This window comes from Entelurus aequoreus, linkage group LG05, assembly GCF_033978785.1.
Source record: "Entelurus aequoreus isolate RoL-2023_Sb linkage group LG05, RoL_Eaeq_v1.1, whole genome shotgun sequence".
NCBI classification, from domain to species: Eukaryota; Metazoa; Chordata; class Actinopteri; order Syngnathiformes; family Syngnathidae; genus Entelurus; species Entelurus aequoreus.
In genome coordinates, this window is record NC_084735.1 from 28,391,874 (window position 1) to 28,418,911 (window position 27,038).

General features: G+C 40.8%; 1 protein-coding gene across 4 annotated transcripts; it reads left to right on the top strand.

Annotated features, from left to right (window-relative positions):
* Positions 1 to 1,238: 1,238 nt before the first annotated feature.
* krit1 (KRIT1 ankyrin repeat containing) lies at positions 1,239 to 26,519 on the top strand. Of its 4 annotated transcripts, none has more exons than XM_062047625.1 (17): positions 1,239 to 1,426; positions 1,927 to 2,120; positions 2,222 to 2,378; positions 2,440 to 2,532; positions 5,795 to 5,924; positions 7,615 to 7,858; positions 7,924 to 8,039; positions 8,105 to 8,248; positions 8,325 to 8,481; positions 13,403 to 13,510; positions 13,607 to 13,763; positions 13,837 to 13,988; positions 22,452 to 22,618; positions 22,694 to 22,781; positions 22,846 to 23,052; positions 23,135 to 23,251; positions 25,690 to 26,519. In XM_062047625.1, exons 2-17 carry the CDS (start codon positions 2,019 to 2,021, stop codon positions 25,729 to 25,731), a joined length of 2,181 nt encoding a protein of 726 aa, XP_061903609.1. In that variant the 5' UTR covers positions 1,239 to 1,426; positions 1,927 to 2,018; the 3' UTR covers positions 25,732 to 26,519. The 4 variants fall into 4 exon arrangements, with proteins under 4 accessions (XP_061903609.1, XP_061903610.1, XP_061903608.1 ...); XM_062047626.1 differs by having other exon boundaries at positions 1,930 to 2,120; XM_062047624.1 differs by having other exon boundaries at positions 1,935 to 2,120.
* The last annotated feature ends 519 nt before the right edge of the window (positions 26,520 to 27,038 follow it).

The following is a 27,038-nucleotide window of genomic DNA, read 5'->3' on the forward strand; positions in this document are numbered from 1 at the left end:
ATTCTGAAATCTTACACTTATTTACCTTTCATAAGACTCATAGGAATTTTTTATGATTTCTTTTTACCTCACTGCATACCTTACAGCAGGGGTGTCGAACTAGTTTTCACTGGGGGCCACATCCCAGTTATGGCTGCCATCAAAGGGTCGCTTGTAACAGAAAATAATATATGAATTTTCCTATGAATTTGATTATTATATATACTTCCTACGTATACTGTAAAAAAACTGTTGGTTTTACAGTTAAAAACTGGCAACTCAGCCACCAGAATTTTGCATTAAAATCTCCGGTGTTTTGGGGTTTTTTTTTTCAAGAAAATATTACGATAAATGGAAAAACAGTACCATTGATTTATTTTCGGTAAAAAAAATGGCAGCTTAGTTGCCAGAATTTTACTGTAAAACTTAAGGTTGGTTTTTAGAACATATTACTGTAAATGTTACCCTTTTTTAAATCCTGGCAACTGAGCTACCAGTTTTTTTACCATAAAAAATGTGGCACTGTTTCCATTTACAGTAAAAAAAAATTACAGTAAAAAAACTGGCAGCTCAGTTGACAACATTTTAACGTAAAAAAAACGTTTTTTTCAATTAACATAACAGTAATATCCTGTAGAAAACACTACATTTTTATCCTAAAATCTATTGTAATTTTTACAGTGTACAATTTGAAGGATAACTTGCTTTGAAATCATAAATCAAACAGATGTTAAGTTTTTTTTTTTTATTTAGACATTTTAAAAAAAAAGTATCATAATATAGTACTTGTTGCAATATTGAAAAATATTAAAGTTTAAAAGGTATGCAATTTCATGCAGTACGTATACTTTTTCTGTCAAAATGGAAAAAAACAAATACACTTAGTAAGAAAAGATAAAGTACTTTATTGATGCATATTGTTTGCGGGCGTTCACGGGCCATATAAAATAAAGTGACGGGTCAGATCTGGCCCCAGGCCTTGTCATAAATAAAGTCAGAAATGCACGTATGGTTATTACACTAGTCAAAGATCATCTATAGGTCAGGTGAGCTCTGCTGTTTTTAGGGATCGGTTGCAAAAACTGAAATCAAAATATGACAGAAAAATGTTATTCTCCCCAAAGTTTTGGACTAAGCTTAATGTTAGGTTTGATCTTATTTAGATACTTTTGGTTTTCGAGCCGCCAGTTGAATGTCCCTGCTCCATCGCCTCACTAATAAGAGTAGTCCGTTGTCCTACGGGCTCTGGTGCATTTGAACGTATCGCGACTCTTATATTATTCGCCGGTGGACATAACTCAGGCCTGCGGCGATTTAAACTCAGATAACCGCCGTGGAAGTCCACCTGGACCCTGCGAGGACGGACACTGTCACCCCAGAAGAGAACAGCGTAATCCGAAAAGTAGACGTTAAAGGGAGCGTGGAGATTATTCACGTCGCTTTTTTGGTGAGTTTGAGGACTTGGCCAAGCGGGCGATGTCATGATGTAGCATTCTAAGCTAGGACTGCATTGTTGTGCTATTTAAGTTGTTAAAGTATATAACAATGGCTCAAATAATTTCATGTTGTGCTCACTAGTTAATATGAAGCACGGTCAGTGTACTTTTATAACTACATATTGGAACAACAGAGGGTTTCAGTTTCCGGGGCGTGACCATCATGAATTCACTAAGTAGAATGCAGATGCTACCTACTGAAATTAAGCTAACCTCAAGTTAATTTACCGCTATTGTTCATCTCCTACGTTAAATCAAGTTGACCAAACTACCAGCTCTCAGATAAGTATTTATGTCGTAGTGTCTTTATTATTGTGATTTGAGTTTGCACGCAGTGGTGAAAACCTGTACTGCATCATAACTAAAAAGTACAGTATTCCTATTTTTTGCTCAAGTTATGTGACAACCAAAACATTACAAACAATGCTCATAGGTATTCTGTATAATTCAGTAGTTCAGTCCTGTCACGTCTCAGGCATGCCTCTCCAAAGCATCTTCCCCTTGTGCGGGAGCTTTTGTAAGGACTGAGTGAGAGTCGTCGCCATGGGCAACGAGGACAGCCTGGAGGACGTGTTTGTGGCTGTCCTACGGCCCAAGAGTCAGGTCAGCCTGAGCTCGAAGGAGTACCGAGCCAAAGCCTATGAGGTATGCATGCAACTCAGTGTTTAATGGTTGTTAGGGGAGGGGAATGTGCTACAACAATCCAGGAAATGGTCAAGAAATGCATGTATGTTTACCACGTCAAGATTCTTCTGAGTCAAATGCCCTTGGAGGGGAAGGAAAAGAAAAGGAAAAAAGTCCTCCCGACGACAAAGATCCAAGCAGCAGGGGACAAATCCAAATCCATTATAGATTATGTTGCTGAAACCATCAAGCCATTATCTAACAACCAAAGCTTCATTGGTGAGTTCATTAAACATGAATGGCACATTATTTTGCCAATTTAATTCTCCTTCTTGTTTAGGTAAACGTGTAGTTCACATGCAGAAATTTTCCTTGGATGGCGACAATAAAATCAAAGAGGCGTCGCTGTTTGTGGTGCCAGTCAATGTTAAAGGTGAGTACTTTCATACAGACTAGACCAGGGGTCCCATAACTTTTTTACTGGGGGGCCGCAATGAGTTAAATAAATTTGGCTATCGATGGGAAAATGCATTTTTAGACAACATGATTTGCCTGAGCGGTTAGGAGACACCGAGAGTAACAAGCGGTAGAAAATGGATTAGAAAGCACAGATTTTAAAAAAATTATAATTTAACAACAAAAAAAAACGTTTTTTAATTTTTTTTAATTTGGGACTTCCTGCGGGCCGGATTTTGGACGCTTGGGCTGTAGTTTGGGGACCCCTGGACGAGACGAAGGGTCTTCAACGTTCTCCAGGCCAATGACCCCCAAACTGATGAAAAAGAGAGAGAGCTTGACCCCCCCCCCCCCTCCCCCCCACTTATACAGTATATCTTGTCCAAATTATGATTGTAGCAGTAGAATGAAAAAAACGAGTTGACTTTTTATGCTTAATTGTGTTTCACGGTAAAAGACAAGCGGTAGAAAATGGATGGATCTATACATTATACCATATCAAAGTGTATTTACAATCTGCAAAGTATGTGAAAGTAAAGTCCAAACATCACAAAATGTCACAAAGTCAGTCTGACATTTTGAATATTTTGCTCTAAATATCTTCAGCAATTTCTGTAGAATCGAGGTCGGATGATGTCAGGATGGGAGCACTTCTGCACTCTGACCATATCGTCAGATCAGTCATACTGGAAATATGCAAAAATTGGAAAGAGATGTGCAGTTTATCATTCACAATCCTTATGTAAGACAAGAACACATATGCTTGTCTTTTTTATGCATTCAAAATTGTAAAGAAATAGCTAACAATTGAGATGACAGATTAAGGGTTGTCCAAGAAAACATCCAGAAACCGCCAACAATATTCCATTTACATGTCATGACCTGAATATTGACAAAATATGAGTGATATTGTTATTATAAGCGCTAACGCAGACAGCCTATTTTAGTGGCACATAGATAGCAGTGAGCTAATGCTAGTTTAGGCTGCTGTTGTTGACACACTGAGCCGGCGGCTGCTTTTGCTTTGTCTCAGAGTTGCTAAAAGTCAATTCTAGATTATAACTCATGCATCGCTCACCTGGTAGTAGACACATGTGGCCATGGACCGAGAGGCTGGTCGACTTTGACATCCCCCAAGATGGCAAAAAAGGCACAAAGAGACGCTAGTTCCAGTATAGTGGAAAAACAAGTTGACTTAATATGCTTAATTGTTTTATTGTATTCAATAAACAATATCCAATTGTATTTACAATCCGCAAAGTATGTGAAAATACCGTCTAAACATCACAAAATCCCACAAATTCAGTTGGCCATTTTGAATATTCCCCTCCATAAGAAGAAAACATAAATGCCTTACTTACCTATCAAGGAGGAAATTAGCAAATTTGGCGTCAGATGAAAAAATCTTCTCCGCCTTCAATCATCTCCATCTTTCAAAGGCATCCCTGATACAAATCCTCATTTTGTTCCTGGCTTTGTCATGAATAAATTGGGAATCGTAACAACGCCTTTTAGATTTACTAAGGTCTGACATGTTTAGTAACTTTAGCAGTGGCAGATGGCGGTGCATAACCGGCAACCTGGATGTAACACACTCACAGACTTTCTAATTGGGTAAACTTTGGAGGGCGGGGCATCGAAATGAAAAATAAATAACAAGAATTCGGGGCTGTAAATCTAATTTTGAAATGAGCATATCCCAGCTGAACTACTGTTATTAGTTATAGAGGTATTCAGAAAGAACATGATTGATGTATCAGGGCCATTTAATGACATGCAATTCTTACATTTGGCTCGTTTTAATACTGTAGGCATGCCTGCCATTGCCCTCTGCAGCCCACATTGTGTAATTACAGTTGACTACACAAAAGTATAAACAACAATGTTGCTGTGGATGATCTGAATGAATTAAGATGCTGTCTTGAAGTCATGTGAATTAAAACTATTAATTATTGTCTACTACATATTAATTTAAAGTTTTAGTGTCAATATGAGGCTGTTTCGCTACAGTATATTCTTTTATAACCTGTTCTGATTGATAGTCCGCATTTGCAGAATGTTTAATCGGCTGAGTATTACATTTTATTAATAAATAGGTTGAGAAGGTTAGAACATTGTCATGCAGAGATATAAATCCCATTAACTTGCACTACTTTTCAGAAGTTTGGGGCAATAATTACATAAGCACACTATATCCATTCATCACCCTGCAGAAGAAAGCAATATAGGTCATTTATAAGGCAGGATAAAGGGATCACACAAAAAAATGTTTCTTGCATTTAAAACTATTGAAATTTAAAGATCTTGTGGAACTACAAACAGTACAAATTACATTTAAAGCAAAATAAAGGTGGGTAAAGGATTATTGATAATATGTTATTAAGACCGGTAATTGTATCATTGTACACAATAATAATGATGATAAGAAAGCTAGTGATTTGATTTATAAATAAGGGTTGGGAGTAAATATGTTTCACTTCTTCCCATTCCTTTTTGGATATGAAAAAACCTAACCTTACCGTAATGTTATCAAGAGTATTTCCTTTTTTCCATAATTTTTTATTTTGATTTGTTTTTAACATGTCCAAAATACACTACTACTACTAGCTTGTGCAACTTGTAAAGCACAGAATATCAGAAACATTTAATCATGTAGAAAAAAATATCACCAAACATTTTTGACAATCAAAGCATGATCGCAATAATCCACATTTTATGTTATTAATGTGTGAAACTGCTATCTAAACATGGAAGTATAGCTCCTCTCTAAATGCAAGTGCTCCTAATTTAAAGCAAGAATACAATAAATGTAGTTTATTTTGCTGCAATTTTGATTAAATCAACTTAGACGGGCCCTGCATTGAGTATGGACATACTGAAACAGTTAGCAGTAGCTGATCATTTTTTGTGATCAGTATTGTAAGGCATTGACAGAAATTGGCCAATAATGATCAGTAGCTGATTGATTGGAACACAGTGGTATCTTTTTCTCCGTGCACAGCCACCTTTCTCGACTCAAGGTACATGACGTCAACGTATTTACATCATCAATGATGTCGACAAACCGTCCCAGCCCTATTATAAAGACATTTAAATTTGTGGAACAATTGTGGGGAATATAAAATATATATTTTAAAAAAAGTTAATCAACCCAAAACATTGCAACCACCCTGCAGTACCTTTCTCAGAGCATTTGTTTCAATATTTTTTCTCATTTTATAATTTTATTTTTTTTACAGATAACAGCAAACCCATCCACAACGCTAACAGCCCAAGCTTCTACTGCCTGCAGGACATCATGAGGGTGTGCAGCGAAACCAGCGTCCATTTCTGCTCTATCACCTCCAGGATGCTCCTGGCCTTAGACAAGTGAGGATGGATTACAAACGCATGTTTATTCGTGAATTAATACTTCCTGTATGACACCCTGTGATGTCTTTGTACCTGACAGAGGTGGAACGATTCAATGGTAACAGTTTATTTTTATTGTCACTCTTAAATCATACAGTACATTTCCATGCACTAAAGTAGTCTGATTTCTCAAATATTTCAGCTCAAAAAATAAGATTTCTTAATCCTATTAAAACATCTTAATCTGATTGTTTTCGGCGTATGAAAACACACCTAGATAAGTGATTGGAAACCAGTTTTCTCTGGCATGTAGGCGCTATCACTGATCCAATCTCAGAGGAGGACAGACACGCTGCTTTTTGCTACATTTCACAATACTCACAATACTGGTAAATATTCACAAGCAAAAAATAACAAGCCAATGGGCAGGTGGGAGGTAACTGTTCACACCAAATAGCATACAAAGTAAATACAAAAAAACTGAAATAAGTCATATTTTTAAACATATAATTCAAAAACCTTCCCATTTAATAAATGTCAGGATGTTCTCAAAGAAGACACTAAATACGTGACATGATGCCATCACATCCCGGCCGTAGGACGTGATAGCATCTGTCTCAAATGCAGATAGAAACAAAATAAATAAATCCCTGACTGGAAGGATAGACAGAAGATCAACAATACTATTAAACCATGTACATGTAACTACACGGTTAATAATTCTCAGCCTGGCAAAGCTTAACAATGCTGTTGCTAACGACGCTAAGGCTAACTTAGCAACCGGACCTCACAGAGCTATGATAAAAACATTAGCGCTCCACCTACGCCAGCCAGCCCTCATCTGCTCATCAACACCCGTGCTCACCTGCGTTCCAGCGATCGACGGCGCGACGAAGGACTTCACCCCAACACAGATGCGGTTGGCGGCTAGCATCGGCTGGCGCGTCTGCTATCCAAGTAAGTCCTTCTTGTTGTGTTGCTACAGCCAGCCGCTAATACACCGATCCCACCTACAACTTTCTTCTTTGCAATCTCCATTGTTCATTAAACAAATTGCAAAAGATTCACCAACACAGATGTCCAGAATACTGTGGAATTATGAAATGAAAACAGAGCTTTTTGTATTGGCTTCAATGGGCTACCGATACTCCTGTTTCACTGGCTACGTCACGCGCATACGTCATCATCCAAAGGCGTTTTCAACCGGAAGTTTAGCGGGAAATTTAAAATTGCACTTTATAAGTTAACCCGGCCGTATTGGGATGTGTTGCAATGTTAAGATTTCGTCATTGATATATAAACTATCAGACTGCGTGGTCGGTAGCAGTGGCTTTCAGTAGGCCTTTAAATAATGTGCCTATTTCAAAGGGGCAGTTATTTTCAAATCCTACATCAAATTCAGTGGAAACTTCCTGGGTACCACACTGGGATTTTCTGGTACACCCTAAAAGTGGAATTTTTGAATAATAATTGAGGTATTAATTTTTTTGTGTTGCTCCAAAATTATATATACCGTACACAGCACAATTTTGTTGGCCATAAAACTACTTGGGCCTAAATCAATTGTCTTGAATTATTATTCATTCTCAAACAATGGCAATAAAAAAAAACAACTATTCTGATTACTTAAGTGGTGTATTTAAAATGTTGTCATTACTTTTGACTCTGTTATCCAACATATCTTGCCTTAATTCTGATCCTTCTACAGGTGGTTAGCTGAGCAGCACAGCGTGCCACACGCTATCCCTGCTCTGTTCCGACCAGCACCCGTGGAGCGGGTGAAGACCAACGTCAGCAACCCGGCGTATGGCAGCGAGGGCAAACTCAGCGATGAGGGCTTATACATGGGCTACACAGCACTGGAGATCAAGAGCAGGATGATGTCCCTAGAGAAGGCGGACATGTGTGTCCTGAATCCCCTTTATGGCTCTGATTTGCAGTACACTAACCGGGTGAGACGAGGTTGAGCCACGTCTACTCCCAGAAGCCACTTACTATACAAATGGTATGTCTGCAGGTGGACAAAGTTATCATCAACCCATATTTTGGACTCGGAGCACCAGACTACTCCAAAATCCAGATCCCGACCAGGGAAAAGTGGCAACATGGCGCCAACTGCACAGCAGAAGACAAGTGAGGACTCTGACAACATTTTTCAACAGAAGAGTGTCTTTACTCAAGTTCCCGTTTCTTCACAGGGAGCGTCAGTGGGTGGAAGACTTCCCACTCCACCGCAGTGCTTGCGAGGGAGACACAGAGCTCCTCTCCAAGCTTTTAGACAGCGGCTTCTCAGTCAAGCAGCTGGACAGCGACCACTGGGCCCCTGTCCACTATGCCTGCTGGTGAGACTTGACAAAAGCCTTTCCTAAAAACTCACTGAATTTTGTGTTGACACTTTTGGAGCGTTCCCCTGTTTAGGCACGGCAAAGTTGAGGCGACCAAGCTGTTGCTGGACAAAGGCAAATGTAATCCAAACCTGCTAAATGGACAGCTCAGCTCCCCTCTGCACTTTGCTGCCAGGGGAGGGCATGCAGAGATTGTGCAACTCTTGTTGCAACACCCTGAGATTGATCGGGTAGGAAATGTGATATTTTGTTATGTTAGATTACAATTCATGTGGTTGGTTACTTATCCTTAATGTTAAAAAATGTCCAGTATTTCGTGGTCGTTCATTTATTTGGGGCAGAGCGCCACAATCGCCCTCACCCTTAAACACAATTCAATGGGATTGAATGTATTTTGTCGCCGGTATGCACTCGGCTTTTTATCACACTATATACCAGTGTTAATTTTGACAGCAGTTTTTAATTTAGTCAGTCTTTTGATGAAAACTGATTTTCTGACTCATGAGCCTGTATACACATTTTGTTATAAGTTACAATTATTTTACCTTGGGGTTAATCAGTTACCCACCTCTTCTAAAGTTTTACGTATTATTGTAGCGACTATCTTTTCAAACAAAGTGCAGCACTAATTTCCCCTAGTCACCGCGCATATTGATCTTCTTCTTCACTTTCTTCCTGACTCAACTATTTAAAAAAAATTTTTTCACCTGTGTTCAGTTTTCGGGGACACATTAAGGACAGGCTAACAATCCTCTGAGGTTTGCTCGAAACATGAGAAAAAAGTCCCTCATACTGATTTGTGATTAACGCAACTATGAATTTCAATAACGGCACTAATTTTTTTAACGGGCGATTAATGCACATGTGTCCATTTTGACCCTCGGGGAGTGTCGTAGTGGGGGAACTTGGCTGCAGTTCACTTGTTATTCATGAGCCACAAACGAGCAGAATTGGACACAGGAAAGTCATCTACCTTATCGAAATATCAGGTTTAAAGCCATGGCATGTTGTTCTCCCGACAAGAAAGGACTTTTTTGCTGTGAGAAGAGGCGACATCCCTGCAGCAAACGCCTGCTGCATGCGTCGTTTAGGTGGGTGGTGCTTCACTTCCGTCTTCAGATTACGGTTAAGGTGCAGTGATGACATAACGTTTAGATTGTTAATGTGACTGATTTAGTAAGTAAGATGACATAAAAGTTGACCAGAAATGTAAGATGGTCGGCAGGAGGTCAAAAGGAGGTCAAAAGGAGACTTTTGTATTGCAAACACCAAAAATGTCAAGACACTTTCTCAAAGATATCACACACTTTTCCGGCTTCAAAATAAAAGCGCTACGCTATACATCCGGTTTAACTGCATTTGCAAAATTAAAATGTCTTACATTACGATCATGCTTTGTCACTAGGGGTGGGCAACGGATCTGGTACTTTTTTGGCACCCACCAAAACCAGCTGGTACTACCGGGCAACGATTCACAAAGATCCAGCGGTACCATGTTTCGATGCCTGGGTTGGCATGACGTCACATCTGTTTAAATTAGCACTTGCGAGTGGCGAGTACTTGCTAGCACTTGAGCAGACATTTCGAAGCGGACATGCTTTTAGTAATCGTGCAACCCATCAATGTTTCATGACAAAAACCCAACCATGCCAAATAGAAAACGCTCTCAAGTGTGGCTCGTCTTTTCCAAATGCGATGCTGATGCAGATTACGCTCGCCGCAGTATTTTTGACGTAAAAATCAAGGCCAGTGGCGGGAATACTTCCAATCTGAGGAAGCACCTGATTAAACAGGATTTTTCTCGTGGCTGAAGAGTGCAGCCAAGTTAGACGTATTTTTGCGGAAAGTTTGTTTAAAGAGCCCGCATGTCCTTAAAGCGCGGAATATTTTGACACTCGAACAGGATCAATTGGATGATTGGGAGTTACAGATGGAAAAAAAAAGGAGCGGAAGAGGAATAAGAAGAATAATTAGATGAAAAACGGTGCAGAATAACACACAATTAAAGATGTTTTAAAAAGTAACTTACACAAGCATAATGTACTTGAAACACTTTATCATTCATCAAATTGTTATGCTTTGACCTAAAATATTGGTAAAATTGTTGAACGATGTATTGCATCAAAAAATGTGAGTACTTTTGCAGTTAATTAACTATCATTTTCCATTCATCCATCCATCCATTTTGTACCGCTTGTCCCTTTCGGGGTCTCGGGGGGTGCTGGAGCCTATACCAGGTGCATTCGGACAAGTCGCCACCTCATTGCACGGCCAACACAGATAGACAGACAACATTCACACGCTAGGGCCAATTTTATTAAATGTCATTTATGACACAAAATTGGTAGTAAAATGAGAGTAAAAGGTAAAAAAAAATTATAAAAAAATGTTTTAACTGGAAAAACGTATTTGTTTTTTACATTGCTACTTTTATTTATATTTATTGTTATTACTGTTATTATTTTACTTGTTGTGGATTATTTGTTACTAATTTATATCAGTTCTTTTAAACTATAATTAAAGTTGAGGTTTGGTGGTACAATAAATACTCATGTTTTTTAATTAATGAATATTTGTGTTATTAATCATAATTACAATATCAATCGAAATAATTGTGATTATTATTTTTGCCATAATCGTCCTGCCCTAGTATATTATACATTGCCAATCACACCTATGCTCATAAAATGAGAATGAAAGTGTGGCAGAACTCCACTTAACACACCTCATACGTGCCTTGTTTGCCAAAGAATACGATGTATCAGAAATTGTCTTTAGAGATTTTGTCGCTCTATTAAAGTTAAAGTTAAAGTACCAATGATTGTCACACACACACTAGGTGTGGTGAAATTGACCTCTGCATTTGACCCATCCCCTTGGGGAGCAGTGGGCAGCAGCGGCGCCGCGCCCGGGAATCATTTTGGTGATTTAACCCCCAATTCCAACCCTTGATGCTGAGTGCCAAGCAGGGAGGTAATGGGTCCCATTTTTATAGTCTTTGGTATGACTCGGCTGGGATTTGAACTCCAACCTACCGATCTCAGGGCGGACACTCTAACCACTTTGGTGAGTAAAGGGACATATTAAAAGTGAGAGAGAGAGAGAGAGAGGTGTACCTTGCGTCATGCATTTATTCGGTAATCAAACACAAGCGGTCACGGAAGTATTCCTTGCATAAGTGAAAGCTGAGATCCGCCACTACAAGTCCAGGGATTGTGCATTACCATAGCGTGGAGAAAACCTACAGAAACGTGCAAACACATCTTTATCTCATCTATAAATGCTAAGAAAACACAACTTAGAGACACTCTTGTTGTTTGGAAACACTATAAACACCACTGCTTTATTTATTTAACCAAGAAAGCAGGATATTTTTTAATGAGCCAGTCGCACATTTTATAAATAAAAAAACAAATGGAAAAATAGAGCAAAAAGACAAATATGAAAGGCGTAATGAAAAAAGACAGAACTGTTGATAGTAATAACGAATACACACATATTTGTCTATAAATATGTGTTAGCCTTTTTATTAGCCTATTTCATTACAAATTACATAATGACGTCACACTATCGCTATATTGAAAGAATACTAAGAACAATATGTTTTGTTTAATATACTTGAAAGCTCCACGCCACGGCTGTTCTTTTTAGAATGTAAAATAGTTGACTTATTTATGATCACATTTATAAGCACAGTATTGTTTATTTTGCTACAGTGTGAGGCTATAAGCCACTGTTCTTTTTTAATGTATTGTAACCTTTTGGCAGCTGATAGTGCAATTTGAATTCTGTGGAAAAAGATGTAGCACAGTGATCTTAAACTCTTGTCACCTTGAAACAGTTTTAACTATGGATGATGTTTGTTAAGAAATTATCGATTTCGATGCCGTTATCGAATCCTCTTATCGAACCGATTCCTTATCGATTCTCTTATCGAATCCAGATAGGTTGTTGTATATGGGGGGAAAAACAATACTTGGTTTAAGAAAAGCTCACTTTTATTTTTTAAAGAAAAAAATAAAATAAACAGAGCAAACACTGCCCTGGTCACTCTGGCTGTCATGAATGTCATCATCTGAAATAGGATAACATTAACATTATCTTAATTCACATTTTGCAAGCACTAGTTTATTAGACAGACCTGCAAACTCTGAAGTGGTGTAGGCTACAAGATACCGTTTACGTTATCAGACACATACAAAAAGGCTAACGTTAACATTAACGTTAGCCACTGACTATGCTTAGGTAACGTTAGTCTAGCTAACATTACTGCAGTCCTGGTTGACAAGAGGTAACGTTATTTTAGCCTAAAGGCTACAAGTGAGCAGATATGGAAATTAACCGGCAACAGTTAACGTTAGTTACTGACCGGCACTATCACTGGGACTGCAGGTTGAAGCAGAGGAAGAGGAGCGTGCTTCGTCATCTCTGTCGCTGCTTCTCCATGTATTGAAGACACAACACGTTTCTCTAACCTTCAGGTTATGTACGACCTGAACATGTTTGTTGTACTGCGCCCCTTACAGGAAAGCGAAGCCTTGCAATAATTGCAGATAGCTGTTTCCTCGTCGTATTTCTTAGTAAAGTGAAGCCATGCCTTGGACCGTTTTTTCCGGTCCATTGTTGTTGCTGCTTCTGTATCTGCCGCCGAATGACTGAGCTATGTCATTTCCTGTGACGTGTCACAGGACATTTCCTGTGACACTGGATTCGTTCCCAGGGATTCGAATAAAGAACCAAATATTTTTCTTTACTATAGTGGCTTCGATAACGGGAACCGTTTTTCAAAAAGGGATTCGAATCCATGGAATCGGTTCTTTTCTTATCGAACAATCGGGAGAACCGGTTTTCGAACATCATCCCTAGTTTTAACTAAGTAGTGAATTTAAAAGTACATGAGTTCAGTTTTTTTCTTTATCGTATCAAAGATCGTGGAAGTTCATAAGTATCGATATCTACTACAGAAATGTTGGTATCATGACAACCCTAATTAGGAGTTACCTGCAACGTTTCTGCTGATGGTATTCCCAACTGTCCATCTTAATAAGACCTTTGGGGTTTTTTTGTATGCCCAAACAGTGAGGATAAATTCTAATCAAGGTAGTGTACATGAAGTTGTAACTTATGTAACCTCTTGTTATATTGAATTAGCACATTGAAGACCAGCAGAAGCGATCGCCGATGCAAGTGTGCCAGGAGAACAAACAGAACGAATGGGAGGAGACGGTGAAGCTTTTGCAGCAGGCCAGCAGCAAACCTGTGAGTAACACTGGAGTTTGTAACCCACCACAGCAGGGCGCTTTCTGTAGTAAGTTCACTGGAAAGTTGAAAGTGTTTTTGGTTTGTGCCGTACAGTACGAGAAGGTGCGCATCTACCGCATGGATGGCTCGTATCGCTCTGTGGAGCTGAAGCACGGCAACAACACCACGGTGCAGCAGATCATGGAGGGCATGCGTCTTGCCCAAGATATTCAGCAGTACTTCACCATCTGGATCTGCTCGGAGAACCTCCGTGAGTCACGCTTTTTTTTTTTAACTTTGATGCCTCTGAATCGCTGTGTCGCTGATAACAAACATGCACACAGACCTGCAGCTGAAGCCGTATCACAAGCCCCTGCAGCACCTGCGCATCTGGACTGAGATAGTGACGGATCTGACGGTGCTGGACCCTCAGAGAGAGACGCCCCAACTCTTCCTCCGGCGGGACGTTCGCCTGCCTCTAGAGATTGAGAAAAAGGTAACTTGCATTTAGGGATGGGTACCGACCAAATCCTGCCAGTACTACCGGGCACCGATTCACGTAAAGGTGGCACTGGGAGCACGGTGGGTGAAGTGTCTTGTTCAAGGACACAACGGCAGTGACTAAGATGGCAGAAGCTGGAATGAACTCTCAAGTTTCTGGGTGGCCACTCTACCCGCTGAGCCACTCCGCTCCACTAAATCCAACGGTGTTATGTTACGGTACCTTGGTTGCGCGTGACGTCACGGTCTGTTGATCTTCGCGCTTTGGCACTTGGCGATCACTTCAGCAGCACTGAGAGCGGACTCAGCCAAAACACCTCAAGGTAATGATAACAAATGCTAACAAATAAAGTGACAAAAAGCACTCCAACACAAGTAAAGTAAGGCCCCACTTTTCTAAAAATGTGCCAGCTTAATGCTAATACACATTGGCTTTGGTATCGACACATTACTGATGAGCATTAGTGATTTTACATGGCGATTTTAATACCTCCAAATTTGTTAACGAAAACTACAAATAAGATGCTCGCTACATTCAAACAGCTGGTGCGTAATAATAACTCAATACTTACAGTTTTTAACACTTTTTAGGAAGCAACCAAAATTAGATCCAGCAAGACTGAACTGATTGGCCAACACACACAATCATTTACTATTGACTACTGCCATCTAACGTCTCGGACTTGCAACTGTAACGGAGACTCAGAGATCCATCCATCCATCTATTTGCTGTCAAAATTGAACAAGAACTAACAACTGGACAGTAGTTATCAGAATAGGCTCATTTTTGAATGTTTGCAATGAAAATGTGATTTTATTATTAAAAACAATATATTTTAACACACACAAAAATACCAACATTTGGAACCATTAAGTACCGGTATCGATTCTCATGTACTATCAGTTTAAATGTGAACGGTACCCATCCCTATTTGCATTTAAGATAATCAACTATTGTCATGAATCTTCATTTTAGCAAGACATTTTTGAACAACTGTTTGCAAGGGCATCCATCCCTGGCTAAATAAGTGGTCTTAGCAGAATTTGATTCGGTATTCAATTACATGCATGTTTTGGACCCAATTAACAGTTATTTTGAAAGCAAAACACATTTAATTTAATTCAAACATTTCTCCCACCGTGGATAAAACCAGTGCTGCTCGCTGCAGGAAACAGTGACAATGTGGACGAAAATTTGCTGCGATTATCCTTCAATCAATCAAAGTTTACTTATATAGCCCTAAATCACGAGTGTCTCAAAGGACTGCACAAGCCTCAACGATATCCTCTGCTCAGATCCCACATCAGGGCAAGAAAAAACTCAACCCAATGGGATGACAATGAGAAACCTTGGAGGGGACCGCAGATGTGGGGACCGCAAGGGCTGTCTCCGTAGAGTGATTTGCCCTGAAACCGGATTGAAAGGGTTCACAGAGATTGTTAGACGCTAGGTGTTCATTTAACTGCTGTACAACAATTTGTTCGGGGATTTTCGAAATAAACGGAAGGTGGAACACCGGCTGGTAGTTTACCATGAGGTCAGGATCAAGGTTAGGTCTTTTGAGCAGAGGATAAATAACCGCTTTTTTGAATGATAGGTGAACAGTGCCAGAAGAAAGTGATAAGTTTATAATATTTACCTCTGATGGTCCTAATATTACAAACAGTTCCTTGATATGTTTCCCAGGAAGTGGGTCAAGTAAACATGTTTTTAGTTTTATCCCATTTACACGCCGTTGGAGTTCCCCTAATGTTATTTTATCAAAAAGAGAGAGACTATTTTGGAGGGCAATATCCGTTGTATATACATTCGTATCTGTGTTAATAAAACCCAGTGGTAGCTGGGATTTGTTGTCTTTAATCTCCTTTCTAATGAGTTAAATTTTCTTATTAAAGAAATTCATAAAGTAATCGGCCGAGTGGGCGGCGCTACTGGGAGGAGTCCCTGATATTCAGCTCGGAACGACTAAAACAATAAATAAACACAAGACATATATAACTATTAGCCACAACACAATCAGGCTTATATTTAATATGCCACAAATTAAACCCCCATAACAAACACCTCCCCCCTCCCGTCCTTATAACCCGCCAATACAACTCAAACACCTGCACAACACACTCAATCCCACAGCCCAAAGTGCAGATCACCTCCCCAAAGTTAATACAGCACATATATTTCCCCAAAGTCCCTAAAGTTACGTACGTGACATGCACATAGCGGCACGCACGTACGGGCAAGCGATCAAATGTTTGGAAGCCGCAGCGTACTCACGGTATCGCGCAGTCCAACTCAAAGTCCTCCTTGTAAGAGTGTCTGTTCGTCCCGGTTCTCCACAGGCCAATGGTAAGTCCACAAAAACGGTCAAAAATGAGGATTCCTTCCATGCAGTGGCTCCGTAGCAAAAACGCTGTGGCTGACAGGTGCTCCAGGTGGCGAGTGACGTCAATTTCCGCTTCCGCCCGGTCTGATAGCACCGGATGCCTTTTATATCCCCACATTCTATTAAGTTACATTTTTAATATTAGCATGATTATTGAATACGCCTGTAACAGTTCATAATATTAGGTAAATGGATGACATAAGTGTATATATATATATATATATATATATATATATATATATATATATATATATATATATATATATATATATATATATATATATATATATATATATATATATATATATATATATATATATATTACACTTCCTTTCCCAGCTGAGCACAAGTTAATTGTGACTGGCAATATTTATTATATATATACACATCGATGGACCCCTATGGCCATTACATTCTGAACAAATATTTAGGATCGTTTTTGTTGAGGCGTATGAGATTTGAGTAGTAATTAGCTTTAGCTAAGGTAAGCATGCATTTATAAGTTATTAAACTATCACTCCATGCTTGATGGAAAACCTCAAGTTTAGTCGCGCGCCATTGGCGTTCCAGCTTTCTACATGATAGTTTAAGAGCTCTAGTTTCTTCTGTAAACCATGGGGTACGCCTTTTAGGTGCTATACTATCAATGGTGTCGCGCAGGGCGTCGTTATAGTTGTTAGTGAGGTTATCAATAGAGCCCACATAATTTGGGAATGGCGCCATTATCAAAGGCACTAGGCCAGCAAGAGTCATCGTTGTGACAGCATTAATGTTGCGGCTGCTAAAGCAGTTATTATTATTATTATTATTTGCTTGTTGACAATGAGTCAGAACTTCGAATTTTATAAGGTAATGATCGGGCATTACTTTAGTATACGGCAGTGGTTCTCAAATGGGGGTACGCGTACCCCTGGGGGTACTTGAAGGTATGCCAAGGGGTACGTGAGATTTTTTTTAAATGTCTGTCAAAAAGAACTGTGAAAAGAAATGCAACAATGCAATATTCAGTGTTGACAGCTAGTTTTTTTGTGGACATGTTCCATAAATATTGATGTTAAAGATTTCTTTTTTTGTGAAGAAATGTTTAGAATTAAGTTCATGAATCCAGATGGATCTCTATTACAATCCCCAAAGAGGGCACTTTAAGTTGATGATTACTTCTATGTGTAGAAATCTTTATTTATAATTGAATCACTTGTTTATTTTTCAACAAGTTTTTAGTTTTTTTTATATCTTGTTTTCCAAATAGTTCAAGAAAGACAACAACAAATGAGCAATATTTTGCACTGTTATACAATTTAATAAATCAGAAACTGATGACATAGTGCTGTATTTTACTTCTTTATCTCTTTTTTTCAACCAAAAATGCTTTGCTCTGATTAGGGGGTACTTGAATTAAAAAAATGTTCACAGGGGTTACATCACTGAAAAAAGGTTGAGAACCACTGGTATACGGGAGTATCATAACTTTGGAGGTGGTGACACCCCTGACAAGCACTAGATCTATCGTATTACCGTTGCGATGCGTGGGTTAATTTATTTGTGTTAGACCACAGCTATCAATTATAGTCTGGAGCGCCACACACGGAGGGTCTGATGGGGTATTCACATGGATATTAAAGTCCCCCATTATAATTATATTGTCGCCGTGCGTCACTAGATCAGCGACGAACTCTGAGAATTCACTGATAAAATCCGAATAGGGCACAGGGGGGCAGTAGATAACAGCCAGGTAGAGAGGCAGCGGTGCAACAGACCTCATAGTAAGCACCTCAAATGATTTATATTTATTACTTAGGTTAGGGGTAAGGTTAAGGTTTTCATTGTATATTAGTGCGACCCCCCCACCACTTTTAAGGGGACGGGCAATATGCGCATTCGTATAGTTAGGAGGAGATGCATCGTTCAGCGCAAAAAAATGGTCTGGTTTGAGCCAGGTTTCGCTGAGACCAATGACGTTAAGATTGTTGTCTGTAATGACCTCATTAACTAATAACGTTTTGGGAGACAATTATCTTTTGTTTAAAAAGCCCATATTATAGGTAGTGTGCTGTTTTGAGGAATTTTTGTTAAAGTTATCCGTAGTAGTAATATTAATAATGTTGCGTTTATTTTGCGTAGTGCTCTTTAAATAATTTCGACCATATCTAGGAATTGATATAACGGGAATCTTCAGATCGTTTGCTTGGTGCTGCGATACACTGAACGCGTCATAATTTGCCACCTCAGTAGAATGCATGTCCACCTCTGGCACAGTCACTGACTCACTTTAGAAAAAACATTATGTGAGTTGTGTATTATTCTAGGACAGGGGTCGGCAACCCGCGGCTCTATGACCACTCTGATGCAGCTCAGCTGCATACTTGCCGACCCTCCCGGGAGATTTCAGGATTTCAGTGCCTCTCCCAGAAATCTCACGGGGCAAATATTCTACAGTTTTCACCCTAACAACAATAATAAGGGCGTGCCGTGATGGCACAGCATATAACGCCCTCTACAACCTGTACAAGCAGCGTACCAGCCCAGCCGCTTGTTGTATGCAGGTTCTGCTAATACACGTATGTGACAGCAAGGCATACTTGGTCAACAGCCATACAGGTTACACTGACGGTGGCTGTATAAAACAACTTTAACACTCTTACTAATATGCGCCACACTGTGAACCCACACCAAACAAGAATGACAAACACATTTCGGGAGAACATCTGCACCGTAGCACAACATAAACACAACAAAACAAATGCCCAGAGTCCCATGCAGCCCTAACTCTTCCGGGCTACATTATACACCCCCGCTACCACCAAAGCCCGCCCACCTCAACCGACGCACGGAGGGGGGGGGGGGTTGATGTGTGAAGGTGGCACGGTTGGGGGGGGTGCAAATTTTGGTGGTGGCGGGGTGTATAATGTAGCCCGGAAGAGTTAGGGCTGCATGGGATTCTGGGTATTTGTTCTGTTGTGTTTATGTTGTGTTACGGTGCAGATGTTCTCCCGAAATGTGTTTGTCATTCTTGTTTGGTGTGGGTTCACAGTGTGGAACATATTAGTAAGAGTGTTAAAGTTGTTTTATACGGTCACCGTCAGTTTGACCTGTATGGCCGTTGACCAAGTATGCCTTGCTGTTACTTACGAGTGCAAGCAAAAGCTGCATACAACATGTGGCTGAGCTGGTATGCTGTTTGTACAGGTTGTAGAGGGCGTTAAATGCTATGCCATCACGGCACGCCTTTATTATTGATGTTTGGGTGAAAATCAGCAGACAATCGAGAGAATAGTTGCCCTGAATTTCGTGAGTCTGCCGGAAAAATCGGGAGGGTTGGCAAGTATGACGCTGTCAAGCGCCATTCATATAAAACTCGCGGGCCGCACTAACATTAAATTTTCATATTAAGGTGCGGGCCGCGTGTCTGAGACCCCTGGTTTATACATAGCACAAAGCAAAAAAAAACTTTGTATGCAGTGTTATTTCATTTTAAATTTCAAAAGAGTTTTGTGGCTCCCATTATTTTCTTTAATTTGTGAAACTGGTCAAAATGGCTCTTTGAGTGGTAAAAGTTGCCGACCCCTGTTCTAGGAGAAATGCTACGTGTGCAGGGATTTTCCAGCCTGACGCTGGCTAGTTCTAGCTTAATTGACTCCTCACCCGGACTAACAGACACTGTAATTGCTTGTGACCGGGCTTGCTCTAGTGTAGTTAATCAAGTGTGACTCAAACAATAATCTATATGTTCCTAGGCAGGATGATGGCGCCTTCCTGGTTAGGGTGAAGGCTGTCCCTCATCAACAAGCCCGGTTTGCCCCAGAAAGAGGGCCAATTATCAATAAACGTTGGTCCCTGTTGTCTACAAACACTAGACAGCCACTTGTTAAGCGAGACTAATCTGCTATATCTCTCATCATTGCCTCTCGCAGGCAGGGGGCCTGACTGTCTCATTCTAGTGTCGTTGGAGCCAACGTGTACAACTATGTTCGCATAGCTAGTGGTGCGATTAGCCTGTTGTACGTGTTTACTTGGCCTGTTGCGAGTTAGCTCCCTAAGATTAGCTTCAATGTCAGGTGCTCTGGCCCAGGGAATACACTTAATTGTGGCTGGTTTGCTAAGCTTTATGTTTCGGGTGATGAAGTCCCCTATGACTAAACTGTGGTGCCCGGTAGACTGGGGTGTAGGACTAGCCAAAGGGCTAAATCTATTATGCGTCTCAACCGGTTCACCGTTGCTTATAGGCCGCTTAGGGCTGCTATAAACTGGGCTAGTTAGATCGCTACAGCTAACGCTAACAGATGTGTCCGCAACGTCTAAAGTTAGGAGATTACTCTGCTCTAACTGGCGGACACTGCCCTCTAGCAGAGCCAACCTATCCATGAGAACGGTGCACGAAGAGCAGGGAGCCATACTCAAGGTATTTCTTTCACCGAGTTAAGTTCTTGCTGTCTTCAGGGAAGTGGTTGCGACGTGTGGGAGCAGATTCCTTCATACCGACGCCACCGTCTCCGCGCGAGCTTCGTTAGCTTAGCAGCTAGCTAGTTGAGAGAGGGGCGGTGAGACAGAGATCGGGTGATTTGCAAGTTAAATAAGACTACTAAGTATGTTTGGGAAGTAGTAAAGAAAGCTGTAAAACAATTAGAAGCACACAGAATGATACTTAGCTTTTTCGCAACAGCAACAGCGAGCAGTCACTTATCCTTAACAGTGACGGAGCAGGAAGGGGCCCTGTCATTCTTTAAAGGCCTACTGAAATGCGATTTACTTATTTAAACGGGGATAGCGGGTCCATTCTATGTGTCATACTTGATCATTTCGCGATATTGCCATATTTTTGCTGAAAGGATTTAGTAGAGAACATCGACAATAAAGTTTGCAACTTTTGGTCGCTGATAAAAAAGCCTGTCTGTACCGGAAGTAGCAGACGATATGCGCGTGACGTCACCGGTTGTGGAGCTCCTCACATCTGCACATTGTTTACAATCATGGCCACCAGCAGCGAGAGCGATTCGGACCGAGAAAGCAACGATTTCCCCATTAATTTGAGCGAGGATGAAAGATTTGTGGATGAGGAAAGTGAGAGTGAAGGACTAGAGGGCAGTGGAAGCGATTCAGATAGGGAAGATGCTGTGAGAGGCGGGTGGGACCTGATATTCAGCTGGGAATGACTAAAACAGTAAATAAACACAAGGCATATATATACTTTATTAGCCACAACACAACCAGGCTTTTATTTAATATGCCACAAATTAATCCCGCATAACAAACACCTCCCCCCTCCCGTCCATATAACCCGCCGATACTAATCAAACACCCGCACAACACACTCAATCCCACAGCCCAAAGTACCGTTCACCTCCCCAAAGTTCATACAGCACATATATTTCCCCAAAGTTACGTACGTGACATGCACATAGCGGCACGCACGTACGGGCAAGCGATCAAATGTTTGGAAGCCGCAGCTGCGTACTCACGGTACCGCGTCTGCGTATCCAACTCAAAGTCCTCCTGGTAAGAGTCTCTGTTGTCCCAGTTCTCCACAGGCCAATGGTAAAGCTTGACTGTCATCTTTCGGGAATGTAAACAATGAAACATCGGCTGTGTTTGTGTTGCTGCAGCCGGCCGAAATACACCGCTTCCCACCTACAGCTTTCTTCTTTGCTGTCTCCATTGTTCATTGAACAAATTGCAAAAGATTCACCAACACAGATGTCCAGAATACTGTGGAATTTTGCGATGAAAACAGACTACTTAATAGCTGGCCAGAATGCTGTCCCAAAATGTCCTCTACAATCCGTGACGTCACACGCAGGCGTCATCATACCGAGACGTTTTCAGCAGGATATTTCGCGCGAAATTTAAAATTGCTCTTTAGTAATCTAACCCAGCCGTATTGGCATGTGTTGCAATGTTAAGATTTGATCATTGATATATAAACTATCAGACTGCGTGGTTGGTAGTAGTGGGGTTTAGTAGGCCTTTAATTGATATTGTGGTAGCCGTTTTGGGAAGGCCCCTCCCCGGTGCGCGAGACACCAGCAGAGCGGAAGCTGTTCTAGCTGCGAATCCTGCATTTCACCTTCCTGTCCCAGGTGGAGGATCCGCTGGCCATCCTCATCCTCTTCGACGAGGCTCGCCACTCCCTCCTGAAGGGCTTCTTTCCGGCGCCGGACAGCAAACTGATAACGCTGGCTAGCTTCCTGCTGCAGATCATCTATGGCAACTACGAGAGCAAGAAACATAAGCAGGGCTTCCTCAAGTACGGAGACTCCATTTGTACAATTGTTGCTGTCACAGTAGCACTGCTTTTTAATAAAGTGCCGTTTCCTAACAGCGAGGAAAACCTGAAGTCCATTGTGCCGATATTAAAGGTGAAAAGCAAAGCGTACCACTGGACCAATAGGATTCTCCATGAGTACAAAGTAAGTTTTCATCAGAAAACCTCTTGTTGTTTAAGCTTTGAGCCTTAATCTATCTGTCGTCCAGGCACTGAGTACCAGCGAGGGCGTGAGCAAGGAGATGCACCACCTGCAGCGACTCTTCCTGCAGAACTGCTGGGACATCCCCACCTACGGAGCAGCCTTCTTCACAGGACAGGTGTACACCAAGGCCAGCGCCAGCAACCACAAAGTCATCCGCGTCTATGTGGGCGTCAACACAAAGGGCCTGCACCTCATGAATATGGAGACCAAGGTGTCTTGTCATCTAAATTCAGGTTGTTAGTTTGGACTTTTTATTTGGGGTGGTCAATATTGTTTCGTCCGTGAACCCACAGGCACTTCTCATCAGTTTAGAGTACGGCACATTCATGTGGCAACTGGGACACGCCGACCAGTATTTCCAAATACACAGTGGTGAGAACAAAATGAATTTCATCGTGCACACAAAACAGGTAACAGTCTCTAAAACGTCCTCTCTCCAGTTTTGTTCAACACCAAATTAATTACAGTGCATCCAGAAAGTATGACATTCCAAAGTGAAACAATTTAAGAACTTTTTGAAATTTATCAAAAATAAGAAACTTTTACTCTACACATGGTTGATGCACCTTTGGCAGAAATTACAGCCTGAAGTCTGCGTTGTTTAGCCCATTCCTCTTTGCAGCACCTCTAAAGCTCCATCAAGTTGAATGGGAAGCGTCAGTGCACAGCCATTTGTAGATCACTCCAGAGATGTTCAATCGGATTCAAGTCTGGGCTCTTGCTGGGCTACTCAAGGACATTAACAGAGTTGACTTATAGCCATTCCTTCATAGTTGCCAACCTTGAGACCTCCGATATCGGGAGGTGGGGGGTGGGGCATGGCTGGGGGCGGGGCGTGGTTAATGCCGTGGTTAAGAGGAGAGTATATTTACAGCTAAAATTCACCAACTCAAGTATTTCATACATATATATATATATATACATACATATATATATACATATATATACATATATATATGTATACATATATATATATATGTATACATATATATATATATGTATACATATATATATATGTATATATATATACGTATACATATATATATATATGTATATATATATATATATATATATATATATATATATATATATGTATATATATATATATATATGTATATATATATATATATATATATATGTATATATATATATATATATATATATGTATATATATATATATATATATGTATATATATATATATATATATGTATATATATATATATATATATATATGTATATATATATATATATATATATATATATATATATATAAACTTCTCCTTTCATGAAGGAGTATATCATTTCGGCCATCGTGTTCAATGGAGAAGTCTGTTCTACAAAATGTACAGACAACATACATACCCCTTCCCCTTCCAACTATCCTGGATGAACTGAAATTCTTGTTTCCATTCGTTTTGGAACTTGTAAGCGTATTTCTTCATCTTGCTCGTCGACGGCGTCGCCATTTCTGTAACTTCCTCGTTCTTCTGCTTCGTCTCCTTGTTGTGTGCGCAGTTGTGCACTCTTCTCTCTAAAAGCCGTAGATGTTATGACGTCATTGGGCAGGCAAGCTGTTTATATTGTGGGAAAGCGGACGTGAGAACAGGCTGTCCCCACTCAGGTCCGTATTGAGCTGGAGGGGGCGCGGCCTCCAGTTCCGGCTGAATACCGGGAGTTTGTCGGGAGAAAATTTCTGCCGGGAGAGGCGCTGAATACCGGGAGTCTCCCGCTAAAAACGGGAGGGTTGGCAAGTATGCATTCCTTTGATATCTCGGCTGGGTGCTTAGGGTCGTTTTCCTGCTGAAAGATGAACCGTCGCCCCAGTCTGAGTACAAGAGCGTTCTGAAGCAGGTTTTCATCCAGGATGTCTCCGTACATTGCTGCATTCATATTTCCTATTCATAATTCCTGCTTCTGAAAAGCATCCCCACCATGCTTCACTGTAAGAATTGTATTGGCCTGGTGATGAGCGGTGCCTCGTTTCCTCTAAATATAACACTTGGCATTCACGCCAAAGAGTTCAATCTTTGTCTCATCAGACCAGAGACTTTTGTTTCTCACTGTCAGAGTTTTTCAAGTGCATTTTGGCATAATGAGATGGTTGTCCTTCTGGAAGGTTCTCTCTCCACAGAGGAACGCTGTAGCTCTGACGGAGCGACCATTGGTTTCGTGGTCACTTCCCTGACTAGGGCCCTTCTCACCCAACCGCTCAGTTTAGACGGCAGGCCAGCGCTAGGAAGAGTCCTGGTGATTCCAAACTTCTTCCATTTACGGATGATGGAGGCCACTGTGCTCATTGGGATCTTCAAGGCAGCAAATATGTTTCTCTACCCTTCCCCAGATTTTTGCCTGGAGACAATCCTGTCTCAGAGGTCTACAACCAATTCCTTCGACTTCATGCTTGGTTTGTGCTCTGCCATGCTTTGTCAAGTTTGGGACCTTTTGTACTGTATATAGACAGATGTGCGCTTTTCCAAATCATGTCCAACCACATGAATTTATAATAGGTGGACTCCACTTAAGCATTAGGAACATCTCAAGCATGATCAGTTGAAACAGGATACCTCTGAGCTCACTTTTGACTTTGATTGCAAAGACTGTGAATACTTTCGTCCATGAGATTTCTTAAGTTTCTTATTTTTAATAACTTTGCAAAATTAGAAAATATTTTTTACGTCATAATTTTAGGGTATTGTGTGCTGAATTTTTAAGACAAAAATTAACTTATTCTATTTTGGAATAAGGCTGTACAAAAAGAAAAGCGCTGTGAATATTTTCTGGATGTACTAATAAGTAAGTATCAAAACACTTATTTAGACTGACGTCTATTTTTGTAATTCCTGACAGGCGGGCCTCATTGTGAAGCTTTTAATGAAGCTGAGCGGATAGATGACCCCCAACGACAAAGGTGCTGCTGCAGACAAATACGCTTACGGCTGATGAATCGTTGGTGCAAGAACATTCAAAGATGACAGCGCTGCCAAAAAGAGATTTCTGTGCTGAGAAAAACAACTGACTGCAATAATGTAGTAATATCTTGTTTTTTATTTACAACATTACTGTGTATTTTGACAAATCATGCCTTTCTTTTCATGTCTGTGTAAATACGTTTATTTAATAATTGTTTTAATAAATTGAATGCTGTGGTCAATAATTAATACATTTGCAACAATATATTTCGCTAAGTAATATTTAGCAACAAGGCCGCTAGCTTTGTCCATTAAGCTAATACATAAACTACAGGAATTTTTAATCAAAACTAGAAAAAGTTTTGTAGTCTTTATATTGCGTAATTTTTTATTTATTTTTTACCTTAATGTTGGGGAAGGTGGAGTTACCCCTCAGTCATCATTGCTCCCAGGTCCACTCTGACCCAGGGTGGTAGTACCTGTCAGGGTCCCAGCTATGGGTTAAATAGCATTTCAAAGACCTCAACGGTGGAAGTGGCAGAGGATGACACTGCATGTCACAACGGCACTGAAGGCGGATGAAGGCTGCAACAGAGAGTGGTCTCCAGTCGTCATGGATCCATGCCACTGGATCAAGGCCCCTCTCTGCCAAGGACCGTGTGGTGGCTGCAGGCGCATCAGTCTCCCCACGCTAAAAGACGTCACGCGCAGGCGTCCTACCGAATGGGAACCCATCCATTCTGAGGACAGTCATACTCTACTACAGATCTGGGCATTCTGCGGCCCGCGGGCCACATCCGGCCCTTTGTGCGTCCCTGTCCGGCCCGCCGGCCACATCCGGCCCTTTGTGCGTCCCTGTCCGGCCCGCGTGAGGCCAATTATAAATTACAAAATAAATTTTAAAAAGTATCTATGTCGAGTGTGCAATACAACGGTGCTGCTTTTGTTTTGAAAATCGTTATTTGTATTACTTCCGTGTGGACGTATGCGTGTGCGTGATTGTGAGTGAATGGGAACAGCTGCAATCACAAATTACAAAATAAAGTTGAAAAAACATCTATGTCGTGTGCGCAATACAACTGTGCTGCTTTTATTTTGAAAATTATTATTTATGGGCGTGTGTCCGTGTGTAACCTGCGAGTGAAGGTGCACATGCAGCGACAAGTGATGCACGGTTTACACCCGAGACGCTAAAAAGAGAAAAGTTGATGAGGAATGGCGTGTTTCCAACAAGACAGGGACTGCAAAGCAACGTTCCCTCTAAGGTGCGTGCCTGCGCAATTGCGC